General features: G+C 32.9%; 3 protein-coding genes across 3 annotated transcripts; 2 read left to right on the top strand and 1 right to left on the bottom strand.

Moving 5' to 3' along the window:
* Positions 1-514: 514 nt before the first annotated feature.
* On the bottom strand, positions 515-1,231 carry LOC119663665. The gene has a single exon (XM_038073274.1). The coding sequence runs from the start codon at positions 1,229-1,231 to the stop codon at positions 515-517; it is 717 nt and encodes a 238-aa protein (XP_037929202.1).
* Positions 1,232-2,948: 1,717 nt separating this feature from the next.
* On the top strand, positions 2,949-4,673 carry LOC119663660 (uncharacterized protein K02A2.6-like). The gene has a single exon (XM_038073270.1). The coding sequence runs from the start codon at positions 2,949-2,951 to the stop codon at positions 4,671-4,673; it is 1,725 nt and encodes a 574-aa protein (XP_037929198.1).
* A 2,425-nt stretch (positions 4,674-7,098) lies between these two features.
* On the top strand, positions 7,099-8,571 carry LOC119663655 (uncharacterized protein K02A2.6-like). Its single transcript, XM_038073266.1, has one exon. The coding sequence runs from the start codon at positions 7,099-7,101 to the stop codon at positions 8,569-8,571; it is 1,473 nt and encodes a 490-aa protein (XP_037929194.1).
* Positions 8,572-16,718: the final 8,147 nt, after the last annotated feature.

Below are 16,718 nucleotides of genomic sequence, written 5' to 3'. Positions count from 1 at the left end.
TAAAGAATTACTTTCTTCTAAGACTGCAGGTTTATGAGTACCAATAGTTGAACGAGAGACCGGTTCCAAATTTTGTTTTTTTTCTTCATCGTTGTTTGTATTAATAATGCTTGTACTGGAAGAATTGATGGAAGATGGTGTGCTTGTAGAACGTAAGCTCGAAGAAGAGAAAGAGTTAATATTTTTGTTATTGTTATTTATTATGTCTCTTGATTGCACTTTCGAAATTGATGCTTTAACTGGAAAGCTTGTAGAGATTGTTGTTGTAATTGTATTATTTGAAACATTATTAGATTGCGGTGTTTTATTTATGCCAGATGAAACCACAGAAGAGAAACTGTTGCTGGAGATATCGACTGAAGGTAGTGCTTTATATAGTTGTTTTGCTTCCCGCATTGTACATTTATTTTTTGTTTTAATTTTTAATATCTCTTTTTGCTGAAAAAATTTAGTACACTCTTTAGAAGAGGCTGGGTGCTGTTCTGATCAATTAACACAATATGTACGGGAACAGTCAAACGTGGCGTGAGGAGGCAAACCGCAATTTACACAAGCTGAAGCGTTTCGGCATCTGTATGAAAAGGTTCTTGGCAGTATGACCAAGAACCTGGCACGATTTGCAACGCATTAGGTTTGGTACATACTCCCGCACATCAACGGAACGCCAAGAGATTTCAATTTTTTTGGGCAAATTAAATGTGTTAAAAGATAGCAAAACAACTCCGCTGGGATGGGACTGGCCTTCGATCATTTTAGGGAACTTGTAGCATTCAACTACGCCCTGTGAACTCAGCTCATTAACTATTTCTTCTTCTGAGATTTTATTTAAATACGGTGCATATACAGTTCCTTTTGTTGTGTTCAATTGCTTATGAAGAAAACATTTGATTGGGCAAATAGTTAATAAATCTTTAGCTGATATAAACTTTTGTGCAGTAGCCATGTCTTTGACTAATAACAACAGGTTACCATCTCTTAGTTCAGAAATCGATATAATTTCTTTACTTATAACGTATAGAGCTTTTTGCACCGCAAAACAAGAGAACTCAGTTAAAGGTCTTAGATCGTTGGCAGAGGCAACAACAACATATTTTGGATTAGGCAGTTGAATTTTTGGAAGTCCGGGAAAGTCTGTAACTGTTTTAACATTCGGTCGTTTTTTCTTCGATTGGGGACCATCTGCCAAGAGTGCAAATCTATTTCCCCTTATGAGGGGAGGCCCAGGGACCATATTTTTAAAACACAAAAATTTAACTGCGTTTTATTTATGCAACTACCGATTTAATACAAATAAATAATAAAACGTGGAACAAAAAAAAAACAGCCTTAAGTATAAAAAGCTTAGGCGCGAGTAGAAAGAAAAAATAAATAAATAAGAAATAATTCGAACACAAAAAAACACGTCTGATCACTATAAATATAAGTTAAAGAATGAAATTTTATAATATAAATTATTCCTACGTTTGAATATATCCTTACATGGAAATATTCCTTTGTGTCTTATTTAAAAATTATTTTACTTGCAATAGGCGTACTACAGCCAATTGCAATGATATACATAGCAATTCTGAATACTCCCAGGGAACAAGTCTCTCTATTCCCACGCTATTCCCAAGAACACAACTCCCTCATTCTAAATTGCTTGGGAGACAGCAGTTTTGGGAACAACAAAAGTTTTAAATTTGTTTTGTTAAATTTTGGCAATCATGGCACTTTTTATTGACGAAAAGTACGAAAATGAGTAAAACAAAGAAAAGAATTCAATATCATATGTTGAGTTAAATGTAAAAATTGCATTATTTGTCTGCTGCACAAATTATCAGAAATAAATATAATAAATATTCTATAAGTAAATAATAGAAAATTTTTATTTTATTTATTTATTTTATTTATTTATTGTATTATTTACATATGTATATAATTTATTATTTTCTTATATACAATAAAACAAAGTAAAATATCTTTTTTTTTAATTGAAATTATTAATGCTTTAACTAAAATTTGAGTTCCTCTCCAAAACATTTATTTATTTTTAAAATTAGTATAGAAATGTCTTTTAATTAATAAACTGTAATAATACCAATGAAGCAATGTTTTACCTGCACGTAATTGCAAAAGTTTATATTAACTTATTTAAGGAATCTCATTCATTTCAGAATTTGGGTTTCTTTCATTATCTATTGTTTTAAATAACAATAGTTAATGCTTTAATTTGTGAAAAAAACCCTAGTGAATAAAATAAATAATAATTTAAATAATTTAATTATATTACATTTGTATTAATACTTTTATTAAAATACACAAGTGAAGGTTGACCAAGAATCAGCAAGGATACTTACACTAAACACACATCGCGGACTTTTTGAAGTTACAAGATTACCGTTTAGAATTTCAACAGCACCAGATATTTTTCAACGTGTAATGGAGGGAATTCCTAAGAACATAGATGGTGTGATTATTTATTTAGACGACATTCTAATTGGCGAAACAACTTTGGAAGAGTTGTGGAATAGAACACAAACTGCTCTGAAATGTGTACAGGATGCAGGATTGAAGCTTAAAAAATCAAAATGTGTTTTCGCAGTACAAGAGATAACATTTTTGGGGTTTAAGATAAGCCGAGAAGGAGTGCGTCCAACTGACAAAAAGGTGAAGGCAATAGCTCAAGCACCAGAACCAATAAATAAACAACAGCTACAAGCTTTTCTTGGGTTAATTACATTTTATGATAGATTTTTACAGAATAAAGGCGATTTATTGGAACCGCTGTATCAACTATTAAGAAAAGAGATACCTTTTAAATGGGGTAGAGAACAGAAACTAAGTTTTGAACGAGCAAAGAAACTACTACAATCAAAAAATCTGTTGGTGCATTATCGGCTGACTTACCACTGATATTATGCGGAGACGCATCACCGTATGGAGTTGGCGTGGTTTTGGCACACAAGATGCCGGATGATAGTGAAGCACCGATTGCTTTTGGCTCCAGAACATTACAGGGCGCGGAACGAAATTATTCACAGTTGGATAAAGAAGCGCTAGCGATTATGTTTGGTGTGCAAAAGTTTCATCAATTTTTAAGTGGTAGACAATTTACAATAATGACTGATCATAAACCACTAGTGGGGTTATTCAACCCAGAAAAACCAATATCACAGCATATATCACCCAGAATGTTAAGGTGGTCGTTAAAGTTAGGCGCTTACCAGTACGAGATTAAATTCCGAGAAGGGAAACATCACCAGAATGCAGATGCATTGAGCCGGTTACCTTTAAATGATGTAAAGCTACAAATACCGGAAATACCTGAAATATTATATTGCAATGAGGCTGAGGAACAGTTTTTAATCACTGCGAAAGACATTGCACAAGCAACCAGAAGAGATCCAGTACTATCAAAAGTAATGTGGCATATCCAAAGGAAAGATACAGTTTTGCCATATAAATTAATCCAGTTTAAACCGTTTGTGAATAAAATCCAGGAACTATCAGTGAATGCACAATGTTTGTTATGGGGAGCCAGGGTAATAATACCAGCAATGCTACGTCCCAGAATACTTGAGATGTTGCACGAAGGCATGTCGGCAATGAAAGCAGTTGCGCGAAGCTATTTTTGGTGGCCTGGTTTAGATGAAAATATAGAAATGTTAGTCAGACGTTGTGAAAAGTGTGCATGTAACAAAAAGAATCCTTCAGTAGCGGCAGGTAAACCATGGCCAGCAACGCTAAGGCCATGGTCCCGGTTACATATTGATTATGCGGGACCCTTTATGGGTACAAATTTTTTTATCGTCGTAGATGCTCATAGCAAGTGGGTAGAGGTAAAAATAACCAGTACAATAAATGCGATTAGAACAATCGAGTTAATGAGAGAAATATTTGCAACACACGGAATACCAGATACCATTGTGTCCGATAATGGGCGAACGTTTGTGTCAGAAGAATTTGAGAAATATTTAAAACTTAGCGGTATAAAGCACATACATATGGCACCGTATAATCCATCGTCAAACGGGCAAGCAGAAAGGTTTGTACAAACCATTAAGAATCACCTTAAGAAAATGCAGTCTTCAGACATCAATAAGAATTTGGCAAATATACTTTTGCATCTGCGTACAACTCCTAATGCAAATTCAAATTCGAGTCCAGCAGAAATCTTGATGGGAAGGAAGTTGAAAACATTGTTAGATCATTTGCACCCCAGTGATGACAACACTCAGAAGCAGCTAAATTCTGATGAGTATTCCAAACAAATAAAACCAGTTCGCAGTTTCCAGTGTGGTGAAAGTGTTTGGTACCGAAATTTTGGAAGAGGTGAAAAGTGGATGCCAGGGATTATACAATCAACAGGAGATCGCAACTACAAAATTCAATCAAATAGTAACATATTGTCGAGACATATTGACCAGTTGCATAAGCGAGTTTCGGAGACACCGACAAGTTTAGAATCCAATATAACTCCAGTAGCAGTAACTTCAGTGGCACAACCGGAAGAGCAAGACGACCAAGTAAGTGCAGGTCATTCATCAAATGAATATATCCTACCAGATAGTCAAGTAGAGGGGTCATTAGAAGAAGAAGATAAAAGAGATGAAACATTAAAATCGCGACCGTACCGGCAGAGGCAACCGCCAAAAAGGTTACGGGACTATTTGATGGGGGAGGAACTGTAGTATATTCGCTCACGGCAACCCTGTATAAAGAAATAGAAAAAGAAGGAAAAAATACAAAATGCGTTGTTGTCGTCGTTGTGCTAAACGGAGTAAGCGTGCCGTGGCGTAATCATTATTATTATTAATATTAACTTGTAAATTATGATATAACTTTAATCAATAAAGTATATGTTATTATATATGAGAATATAATAATAATAATTTTATTAAAATTCATATATAATTTTATTAAAATAAAATAAATTTTATTAAAAAAACTAATCAACACTTGTGGATAAAATAAATAAATAAAACAAAATATTAAATTTATTATAATAATTTTATTATAATAATAATTTTATTAAAATGTATTCAAAAATCTGATCATTTTCAGTTCCTTTCATATTAAATTAAACTATTTTTAATACTTTTTTAATTTGTCTCCCAAACAATTTGCTTGGAAAAGAATTTGTGCAAAATTGGGAAAAAACTGCCATTCCCATGCAATTCAGAATAGCAAAATTGGAAACAGGGAACAAAACTCCCATCCCCAAATTAATCAGAATAACAAACTTGGGAATAGGGAACAAACTTGGGAATAGGAACTTGGGAACAAACTTGGCAAACTCCCATTTCCATGCGATGCAGAATAGGGCTGAATAATAATTTTATTAAAATATATTCAAAAATCTGATCATTATAAGTCACTTTTATATTGAATTAAACTATTTTTAATGCTTTTTTAACTTTTCTATCAAACAATTTGCTTCTGAAAGAATTTGTGCAAAATTGGGAAAAAACTTCCATTCACATACGACTCAGAATAGCAATATTGGGAATAGGGAACGAAAATCCCATTCCCATATTATTCAGAATAGCAAAATTAGGAAAAGGAAAAAACTCCCATTCCCATGCGATTCAGAATAGGTACAATAGTTTTAAATGTAATTTATTCCTTCGTTTGAATATATCCTTACATGGAAATATTCCTTTGTGTCTTATTTAAAAATTATTTTACTTGCAATAGGCGTACTACAGCCAATTGCAATGATATACATAGCAATTCTGAATACTCCCAGGGAACAAGTCTCTCTATTCCCACGCTATTCCCAAGAACACAACTCCCTCATTCTAAATTGCTTGGGAGACAGCAGTTCTGGGAACAACAAAAGTTTTAAATTTGTTTTGTTAAATTTTGGCAATCATGGCACTTTTTATTGACGAAAAGTACGAAAATGAGTAAAACAAAGAAAAGAATTCAATATCATACGTTGAGTTAAATGTAAAAATTGCATTATTTGTCTGCTGCACAAATTATCAGAAATAAATATAATAAATATTCTATAAGTAAATAATAGAAAATTTTTATTTTATTTATTTATTTTATTTATTTATTGTATTATTTACATATGTATATAATTTATTATTTTCTTATATACAATAAAACAAAGTAAAATATCTTTTTTATTAATTGAAATTATTAATGCTTTAACTAAAATTTGAGTTCCTCTCCAAAACATTTATTTATTTTTAAAATTAGTATAGAAATGTCTTTTAATTAATAAACTGTAATAATACCAATGAAGCAATGTTTTACCTGCACGTAATTGCAAAAGTTTATATTAACTTATTTAAGGAATCTCATTCATTTCAGAATTTGGGTTTCTTTCATTATCTATTGTTTTAAATAACAATAGTTAATGCTTTAATTTGTGAAAAAAACCCTAGTGAATAAAATAAATAATAATTTAAATAATTTAATTATATTACATTTGTATTAATACTTTTATTAAAATACACAAGTGAAGGTTGACCAAGAATCAGCAAGGATACTTACACTAAACACACATCGCGGACTTTTTGAAGTTACAAGATTACCGTTTAGAATTTCAACAGCACCAGATATTTTTCAACGTGTAATGGAGGGAATTCCTAAGAACATAGATGGTGTGATTATTTATTTAGACGACATTCTAATTGGCGAAACAACTTTGGAAGAGTTGTGGAATAGAACACAAACTGCTCTGAAATGTGTACAGGATGCAGGATTGAAGCTTAAAAAATCAAAATGTGTTTTCGCAGTACAAGAGATAACATTTTTGGGGTTTAAGATAAGCCGAGAAGGAGTGCGTCCAACTGACAAAAAGGTGAAGGCAATAGCTCAAGCACCAGAACCAATAAATAAACAACAGCTACAAGCTTTTCTTGGGTTAATTACATTTTATGATAGATTTTTACAGAATAAAGGCGATTTATTGGAACCGCTGTATCAACTATTAAGAAAAGAGATACCTTTTAAATGGGGTAGAGAACAGAAACTAAGTTTTGAACGAGCAAAGAAACTACTACAATCAAAAAATCTGTTGGTGCATTATCGGCTGACTTACCACTGATATTATGCGGAGACGCATCACCGTATGGAGTTGGCGTGGTTTTGGCACACAAGATGCCGGATGATAGTGAAGCACCGATTGCTTTTGGCTCCAGAACATTACAGGGCGCGGAACGAAATTATTCACAGTTGGATAAAGAAGCGCTAGCGATTATGTTTGGTGTGCAAAAGTTTCATCAATTTTTAAGTGGTAGACAATTTACAATAATGACTGATCATAAACCACTAGTGGGGTTATTCAACCCAGAAAAACCAATATCACAGCATATATCACCCAGAATGTTAAGGTGGTCGTTAAAGTTAGGCGCTTACCAGTACGAGATTAAATTCCGAGAAGGGAAACATCACCAGAATGCAGATGCATTGAGCCGGTTACCTTTAAATGATGTAAAGCTACAAATACCGGAAATACCTGAAATATTATATTGCAATGAGGCTGAGGAACAGTTTTTAATCACTGCGAAAGACATTGCACAAGCAACCAGAAGAGATCCAGTACTATCAAAAGTAATGTGGCATATCCAAAGGAAAGATACAGTTTTGCCATATAAATTAATCCAGTTTAAACCGTTTGTGAATAAAATCCAGGAACTATCAGTGAATGCACAATGTTTGTTATGGGGAGCCAGGGTAATAATACCAGCAATGCTACGTCCCAGAATACTTAAGATGTTGCACGAAGGCATGTCGGCAATGAAAGCAGTTGCGCGAAGCTATTTTTGGTGGCCTGGTTTAGATGAAAATATAGAAATGTTAGCCAGACGTTGTGAAAAGTGTGCATGTAACAAAAAGAATCCTTCAGTAGCGGCAGGTAAACCATGGCCAGCAATGCTAAGGCCATGGTCCCGGTTACATATTGATTATGCGGGACCCTTTATGGGTACAAATTTTTTTATCGTCGTAGATGCTCATAGCAAGTGGGTAGAGGTAAAAATAACCAGTACAATAAATGCGATTAGAACAATCGAGTTAATGAGAGAAATATTTGCAACACACGGAATACCAGATACCATTGTGTCCGATAATGGGCGAACGTTTGTGTCAGAAGAATTTGAGAAATATTTAAAACTTAGCGGTATAAAGCACATACATATGGCACCGTATCATCCATCGTCAAACGGGCAAGCAGAAAGGTTTGTACAAACCATTAAGAATCACCTTAAGAAAATGCAGTCTTCAGACATCAATAAGAATTTGGCAAATATACTTTTGCATCTGCGTACAACTCCTAATGCAAATTCAAATTCGAGTCCAGCAGAAATCTTGATGGGAAGGAAGTTGAAAACATTGTTAGATCATTTGCACCCCAGTGATGACAACACTCAGAAGCAGCTAAATTCTGATGAGTATTCCAAACAAATAAAACCAGTTCGCAGTTTCCAGTGTGGTGAAAGTGTTTGGTACCGAAATTTTGGAAGAGGTGAAAAGTGGATGCCAGGGATTATACAATCAACAGGAGATCGCAACTACAAAATTCAATCAAATAGTAACATATTGTCGAGACATATTGACCAGTTGCATAAGTGAGTTTCGGAGACACCGACAAGTTTAGAATCCAATATAACTCCAGTAGCAGTAACTTCAGTGGCACAACCGGAAGAGCAAGACGACCAAGTAAGTGCAGATCATTCATCAAATGAATATATCCTACCAGATAGTCAAGTAGAGGGGTCATTAGAAGAAGAAGATAAAAGAGATGAAACATTAAAATCGCGACCGTACCGGCAGAGGCAACCGCCAAAAAGGTTACGGGACTATTTGATGGGGGAGGAACTGTAGTATATTCGATCATGGCAACCCTGTATAAAGAAATAGAAAAAGAAGGAAAAAATACAAAATGCGTTGTTGTCGTCGTTGTGCTAAACGGAGTAAGCGTGCCGTGGCGTAATCATTATTATTATTAATATTAACTTGTAAATTATGATATAACTTTAATCAATAAAGTATATGTTATTATATATGAGAATATAATAATAATTTTATTAAAATTCATATATAATTTTATTAAAATAAAATAAATTTTATTAAAAAAACTAATCAACACTTGTGGATAAAATAAATAAATAAAACAAAATATTAAATTTATTATAATAATTTTATTATAATAATAATTTTATTAAAATGTATTCAAAAATCTGATCATTTTCAGTTCCTTTCATATTAAATTAAACTATTTTTAATACTTTTTTAATTTGTCTCCCAAACAATTTGCTTGGAAAAGAATTTGTGCAAAATTGGGAAAAAACTGCCATTCCCATGCAATTCAGAATAGCAAAATTGGAAACAGGGAACAAAACTCCCATCCCCAAATTAATCAGAATAACAAACTTGGGAATAGGGAACAAACTCCCATTTCCATGCGATGCAGAATAGGGCTGAATAATAATTTTATTAAAATATATTCAAAAATCTGATCATTATAAGTCACTTTTATATTGAATTAAACTATTTTTAATGCTTTTTTAACTTTTCTATCAAACAATTTGCTTCTGAAAGAATTTGTGCAAAATTGGGAAAAAACTTCCATTCACATACGACTCAGAATAGCAATATTGGGAATAGGGAACGAAAATCCCATTCCCATATTATTCAGAATAGCAAAATTAGGAAAAGGAAAAAACTCCCATTCCCATGCGATTCAGAATAGGTACAATAGTTTTAAATGTAATTTATTCCTTCGTTTGAATATATCCTTACATGGAAATATTCCTTTGTGTCTTATTTAAAAATTATTTTACTTGCAATAGGCGTACTACAGCCAATTGCAATGATATACATAGCAATTCTGAATACTCCCAGGGAACAAGTCTCTCTATTCCCACGCTATTCCCAAGAACACAACTCCCTCATTCTAAATTGCTTGGGAGACAGCAGTTCTGGGAACAACAAAAGTTTTAAATTTGTTTTGTTAAATTTTGGCAATCATGGCACTTTTTATTGACGAAAAGTACGAAAATGAGTAAAACAAAGAAAAGAATTCAATATCATACGTTGAGTTAAATGTAAAAATTGCATTATTTGTCTGCTGCACAAATTATCAGAAATAAATATAATAAATATTCTATAAGTAAATAATAGAAAATTTTTATTTTATTTATTTATTTTATTTATTTATTGTATTATTTACATATGTATATAATTTATTATTTTCTTATATACAATAAAACAAAGTAAAATATCTTTTTTATTAATTGAAATTATTAATGCTTTAACTAAAATTTGAGTTCCTCTCCAAAACATTTATTTATTTTTAAAATTAGTATAGAAATGTCTTTTAATTAATAAACTGTAATAATACCAATGAAGCAATGTTTTACCTGCACGTAATTGCAAAAGTTTATATTAACTTATTTAAGGAATCTCATTCATTTCAGAATTTGGGTTTCTTTCATTATCTATTGTTTTAAATAACAATAGTTAATGCTTTAATTTGTGAAAAAAACCCTAGTGAATAAAATAAATAATAATTTAAATAATTTAATTATATTACATTTGTATTAATACTTTTATTAAAATACACAAGTGAAGGTTGACCAAGAATCAGCAAGGATACTTACACTAAACACACATCGCGGACTTTTTGAAGTTACAAGATTACCGTTTAGAATTTCAACAGCACCAGATATTTTTCAACGTGTAATGGAGGGAATTCCTAAGAACATAGATGGTGTGATTATTTATTTAGACGACATTCTAATTGGCGAAACAACTCTGGAAGAGTTGTGGGATAGAACACGAATAGCCCTGAAATCTGTACAGGATGTAAGACTGAAGCCTAAAAAATCAAAATGTGTTTTCACGGTACAAGAGATAATATTTTTGGGGTTTAAGATAAGCAGAGAAGGAGTGCGTCCAACTGACGAAAAGGTAAAGACAATAGCTCAAGCACCAAGAACCAATAAACAGAATAAACAACAGCTGCAAGCTTTTCTTGGGTTAATTACATTTTATGATAGATTTTTACAAAATAAGAGCGATCTATTGGAACCGCTGTATCAACTATGAAGAAAAGAGATACCATTTAAATGGGGTAAAGAACAGAAATTAAGTTTTGAACGAGCAAAGAAGCTACTACAATCAAAAAATCTTTTGGTGCATTATTTGGCTGACTTACCACTGATATTATGCGGAGACGCATCGCCGTATGGAGTTGGCGTCGTTTTGGCACACAAGATGCCGGATGATAGAGAAGCACCGATTGCTTTTGGCTCCAGAACATTATAGGGAGCGGAACGAAATTATTCACAGTTGGATAAAGAAGCGCTAACGATTATGTTTGGTGTGCAAAAGTTTCATCAATTTTTAAGTGGTAGACAATTTACAATAATGACAGATCAGAAACCACTAGTGGGATAAACCAACATCACAGCATATATCACCCAGAATGTTAAGGTGGTCGTTAAAGTTAGGCGCTTACCAGTATGAGATTAAATTCTGAGAAGGGAAACATCACCAGAATGCAGATGCATTGAGCCGGTTACCTTTAAATGATGTAAAGCTACAAATACCGAAAATACTTGAAATATTATGCTGTAATGAGGCTGAAGAACAGTTTTTGATCACTGCGAAAGACATTGCACAAGCAACCAGAAGAGATCCAGTACTATCAAAAGTAATGTGGCATATCCAAAGGAAAGATACAGTTTTGCCATATAAGTCAATCCAGTTTAAACCGTTTATGAATAAAATCCAGGAACTATCAGTGAATGCACAATGTTTGTTATGGGGAGCAAGGGCAATAATACCAACAATACTACGTCCCAGAATACTTGACATATTGCGCGAAGCTGATTTTGGTGGCCTGGTTTAGATGAAGACATAGAAATATTAGCTAGACGTTGTGAAAAGTGTGGATGTAACAAAAAGAATCCTCCTGTAGCAGCAAGTAGACCATGGCCAGCAATGCTAAGGTCATGGTCACGGTTACATATTGATTATGCGGGACCCTTTATAGGTGCAAATTTTTTGATCGTCGTAGATGCTCATAGCAAGTGGGTAGAGGTAAAAAGAACCAGTATAATAAATGCGATTAGAACATTCGAGTTAATGAGAGAAATTTTTGCAACACATGGAATAGCAGGCACCATTGTGTCCCATAATGAGAATAACATAGCATAGCTTCTTTGTAAAACGCACCAGAATGGTCGCTTTACTTATAGTAAGCAAAACAATATGCATTACAAAATGTCTCTACAAAAAGAGTAGTTTTGAAAAAATAAAGAATAGGCGAACCCAAAAAGTTAACTTTCAATTCGTTGAACTTGTGTTTCCAAAATAAAGCTGTAGTTTATAAGCTCGTTCTAATTTAAAGCACGGCAAGTGCTTTGGTTGGTGTCACTAATTAAATAAAAATAAGTGACAATAAAACCTGGAACTTGAGCATTGAAAGTTTGTGCAGCCTTGGCTTCTTGTGGATAAACACGATTAGTCATCGCTTCTAATTTGACAGGCACGAGTTCTAAGCCTGGCACTTGCAGTCCAAACAAATTATATACGGACTATAAACTAATTAAATAAAAATTCGATTATTTCCAAAGACCACTGATGAAGAGTACTTGGCAATACTCGAAACAGCGTTGTATGGTCAGCCAAATTTCAATAAATTAAATAAAAAATTTTTGTTTTGCCTTTCTTTGCTATTCGAATCGGTCTAACTTTTAAATAGTTTCTTTCGTCATAAAAAGACACGCCATTATCGGCAAAAAAAAGAAAAAAAATTTACCTTAAAAATTAGAATTATAGGAAATATGAACAATAATATTGTTCAGCTTTTCCTTAACGCGATTAGCGAACTTGTAGAGAAACATTTGCATAGCTTCTTTGTAAAATTGCACCCAAAAAAGGCGCTTTACATATAGTAAGTTAAAAAAATATGCATATCAGATGTCTCTACAAAAAGAATAGCTTTGAAACAAAAATAGGCAAGCTCAAAGATTAACTTTCAAATTGTTGAACTTGTGTTTCCAAATAAAGCTGTAGTTTATAAGCTCGTTCTAATTTAAAGCACGGCAAGTGCTTTGGTTGGTGTCACTAATTAAATAAAAATAAGTGTCAATAAAACCTGGAACTTGAGCATTGAATGTTTGTGCAGCCTTGGCTTCTTGTGGATAAAGACGATTAGTCATCGCTTCTAATTTGACAGGCACGAGTTCTAAGCCTGGCACTTGCAGTCCAAACAAATTATATACGGACTATAAACTAATTAAATAAAAATTCGATTATTTCCAAAGACCACTGATGAAGAGTACTTGGCAATACTCGAAACAGCGTTGTATGGTCAGCCAAATTTCAATAAATTAAATAAAAAACTTTTGTCTTTGCCTTTCTTTGCTATTCGAATCGGTCTAACTTTTAAATAGTTTCTTTCGTCATAAAAAGACACACCATTATCGGCAAAAAAAAAAAAAAAATTTACCTTAAAAATTAGAATTATAGGATATATGAACAATAATATTGTTCAGCTTTTCCTTAACGTGATTAGCGAACTTGTAGAGAAACATTTGCATAGCTTCTTTGTAAAATTGCACCCAAAAAAGGCGCTTTACATATAGTAAGTTAAAAAAATATGCATAACAGATGTCTCTACAAAAAGAATAGCTTTGAAACAAAAATAGGCAAGCTAAAAGATTAACTTTCAATTCGTTGAACTTGTGTTTCCAAATAAAGCTGTAGTTTATAAGCTCGTTCTAATTTAAAGCACCGGCAAGTGCTTTAGTTGGTGTCACTAATTAAAATAAAAATAAGTGACAATAAAACTTGGAACTTGAGCATTGAAAGTTTGTGCAGCCTTGGCTTCTTGTGGATAAACACGATTAGTCATCGCTTCTAATTTGACAGGCACGAGTTCTAAGCCTGGCACTTGCAGTCCAAACAAATTGTAAAATTGCACCCAAAAAAGGCGCTTTACATAAAGTAAGTTAAGAAAATATGCATAACGGATGTCTCTACAAAAAGAATAGCTTTGAAACAAAAATAGGCAAGCTCAAAGATTAACTTTCAATTCGTTGAACTTGTGTTTCCAAATAAAGCTGTAGTTTATAAGCTCGTTCTAATTTAAAGCACGGCAAATGCTTTGGTTGGTGTCACTAATTAAATAAAAATAAGTGACAATAAAACCTGGAACTTGAGCATTGAAAGTTTGTACAGCCTTGGCTTCTTGTGGATAAACACGATTAGTCATCGCTTCTAATTTGACAGGCACGAGTTCTAAGCCTGGCACTTGCAGTCCAAACAAATTATATACGGACTATAAACTAATTAAATAAAAATTCGATTATTTCCAAAGACCACTGATGAAGAGTACTTGGCAATACTCGAAACAGCGTTGTATGTGGTCAGCCAAATTTCAATATATTAAATAAAAAATTTTTGTCTTTGCCTTTCTTTGCTATTCGAATCGATCTAACTTTTAAATAGTTTCTTTCGTCATAAAAAGACACGCCATTATCGGCAAAAAAAAAGAAAAAAAATTTACCTTAAAAATTAGAATTATGGGATATATGAACAATAATATTGTTCAGCTTTTCCTTAACGCGATTAGCGAACTTGTAGAGAAACATTTGCATAGCTTCTTTGTAAAATTGCACCCAAAAAAGGCGCTTTACATATAGTAAGTTAAAAAAATATGCATAACAGATGTCTCTACAAAAAGAATAGCTTTGAAACAAAAATAGGCAAGCTCAAAGATTAACTTTCAATTCGTTGAACTTGTGTTTCCAAATAAAGCTGTAGTTTATAAGCTCGTTCTAATTTAAAGCACGGCAAATGCTTTGGTTGGTGTCACTAATTAAATAAAAATAAGTGAGAATAAAACCTGGAACTTGAGCATTGAAAGTTTGTGCAGCCTTGGCTTCTTGTGGATAAACACGATTAGTCATCGCTTCTAATTTGACAGGCACGAGTTCTAAGCCTGGCACTTGCAGTCCAAACAAATTGTAAAATTGCACCCAAAAAAGGCGCTTTACATATAGTAAGTTAAAAAAATATGCATATCAGATGTCTCTACAAAAAGAATAGCTTTGAAACAAAAATAGGCAAGCTCAAAGATTAACTTTCAAATTGTTGAACTTGTGTTTCCAAATAAAGCTGTAGTTTATAAGCTCGTTCTAATTTAAAGCACGGCAAGTGCTTTGGTTGGTGTCACTAATTAAATAAAAATAAGTGTCAATAAAACCTGGAACTTGAGCATTGAATGTTTGTGCAGCCTTGGCTTCTTGTGGATAAAGACGATTAGTCATCGCTTCTAATTTGACAGGCACGAGTTCTAAGCCTGGCACTTGCAGTCCAAACAAATTATATACGGACTATAAACTAATTAAATAAAAATTCGATTATTTCCAAAGACCACTGATGAAGAGTACTTGGCAATACTCGAAACAGCGTTGTATGGTCAGCCAAATTTCAATAAATTAAATAAAAAACTTTTGTCTTTGCCTTTCTTTGCTATTCGAATCGGTCTAACTTTTAAATAGTTTCTTTCGTCATAAAAAGACACACCATTATCGGCAAAAAAAAAAAAAAAATTTACCTTAAAAATTAGAATTATAGGATATATGAACAATAATATTGTTCAGCTTTTCCTTAACGTGATTAGCGAACTTGTAGAGAAACATTTGCATAGCTTCTTTGTAAAATTGCACCCAAAAAAGGCGCTTTACATATAGTAAGTTAAAAAAATATGCATAACAGATGTCTCTACAAAAAGAATAGCTTTGAAACAAAAATAGGCAAGCTAAAAGATTAACTTTCAATTCGTTGAACTTGTGTTTCCAAATAAAGCTGTAGTTTATAAGCTCGTTCTAATTTAAAGCACGGCAAATGCTTTGGTTGGTGTCACTAATTAAATAAAAATAAGTGACAATAAAACCTGGAACTTGAGCATTGAAAGTTTGTACAGCCTTGGCTTCTTGTGGATAATACACGATATTGCATCGCTTCTTAATTTGACAGGCAATCGAGTTCTAGAGCCGCAAACTCTGCAGTCCAAACAAATTGTATACGGACTATAAACTAATTAAATAAAAATTCGATTATTTCCAAAGACCACTGATGAAGAGTACTTGGCAATACTCGAAACAGCGTTGTATGTGGTCAGCCAAATTTCAATATATTAAATAAAAAATTTTTGTCTTTGCCTTTCTTTGCTATTCGAATCGATCTAACTTTTAAATAGTTTCTTGCGTCATAAAAAGACACGCCATTATCGGCAAAAAAAAAGAAAAAAAATTTACCTTAAAAATTAGAATTATGGGATATATGAACAATAATATTGTTCAGCTTTTCCTTAACGCGATTAGCGAACTTGTAGAGAAACATTTGCATAGCTTCTTTGTAAAATTGCACCCAAAAAAGGCGCTTTACATATAGTAAGTTAAAAAAATGTGCATAACAGATGTCTCTACAAAAAGAATAGCTTTGAAACAAAAATAGGCAAGCTCAAAGATTAACTTTTAATTCGTTGAACTTGTGTTTCCAAATAAAGCTGTAGTTTATAAGCTCGTTCTAATTTAAAGCACGGCAAATGCTTTGGTTGGTGTCACTAATTAAATATAAATAAGTGACAATAAAACCTGGAACTTGAGCATTGAAAGTTTGTGCAGCGTTGGCTTCTTGTGGATAAACACGATTAGTCATCGCTTCTAATTTGACAGGCACGAGTTCTAAGCCTGGCACTT

Source organism: Teleopsis dalmanni, chromosome 1 (genome assembly GCF_002237135.1).
Source record: "Teleopsis dalmanni isolate 2A chromosome 1, ASM223713v2, whole genome shotgun sequence".
NCBI lineage: Eukaryota > Metazoa > Arthropoda > Insecta > Diptera > Diopsidae > Teleopsis > Teleopsis dalmanni.
Note: the sequence above shows the minus strand (reverse complement) of the source record. Positions and strands in the feature narration are given on the sequence as shown.

Bases quoted from the DNA above. Each gene is read 5' to 3' on its own strand.
- LOC119663665 (XM_038073274.1), bottom strand. From the start codon at position 1,231: ATGGTCCCTGGGCCTCCCCTCATAAGGGGAAATAGATTTGCACTCTTG.
- LOC119663660 (XM_038073270.1), top strand. From the start codon at position 2,949: ATGCCGGATGATAGTGAAGCACCGATTGCTTTTGGCTCCAGAACATTA.
- LOC119663655 (XM_038073266.1), top strand. From the start codon at position 7,099: ATGCCGGATGATAGTGAAGCACCGATTGCTTTTGGCTCCAGAACATTA.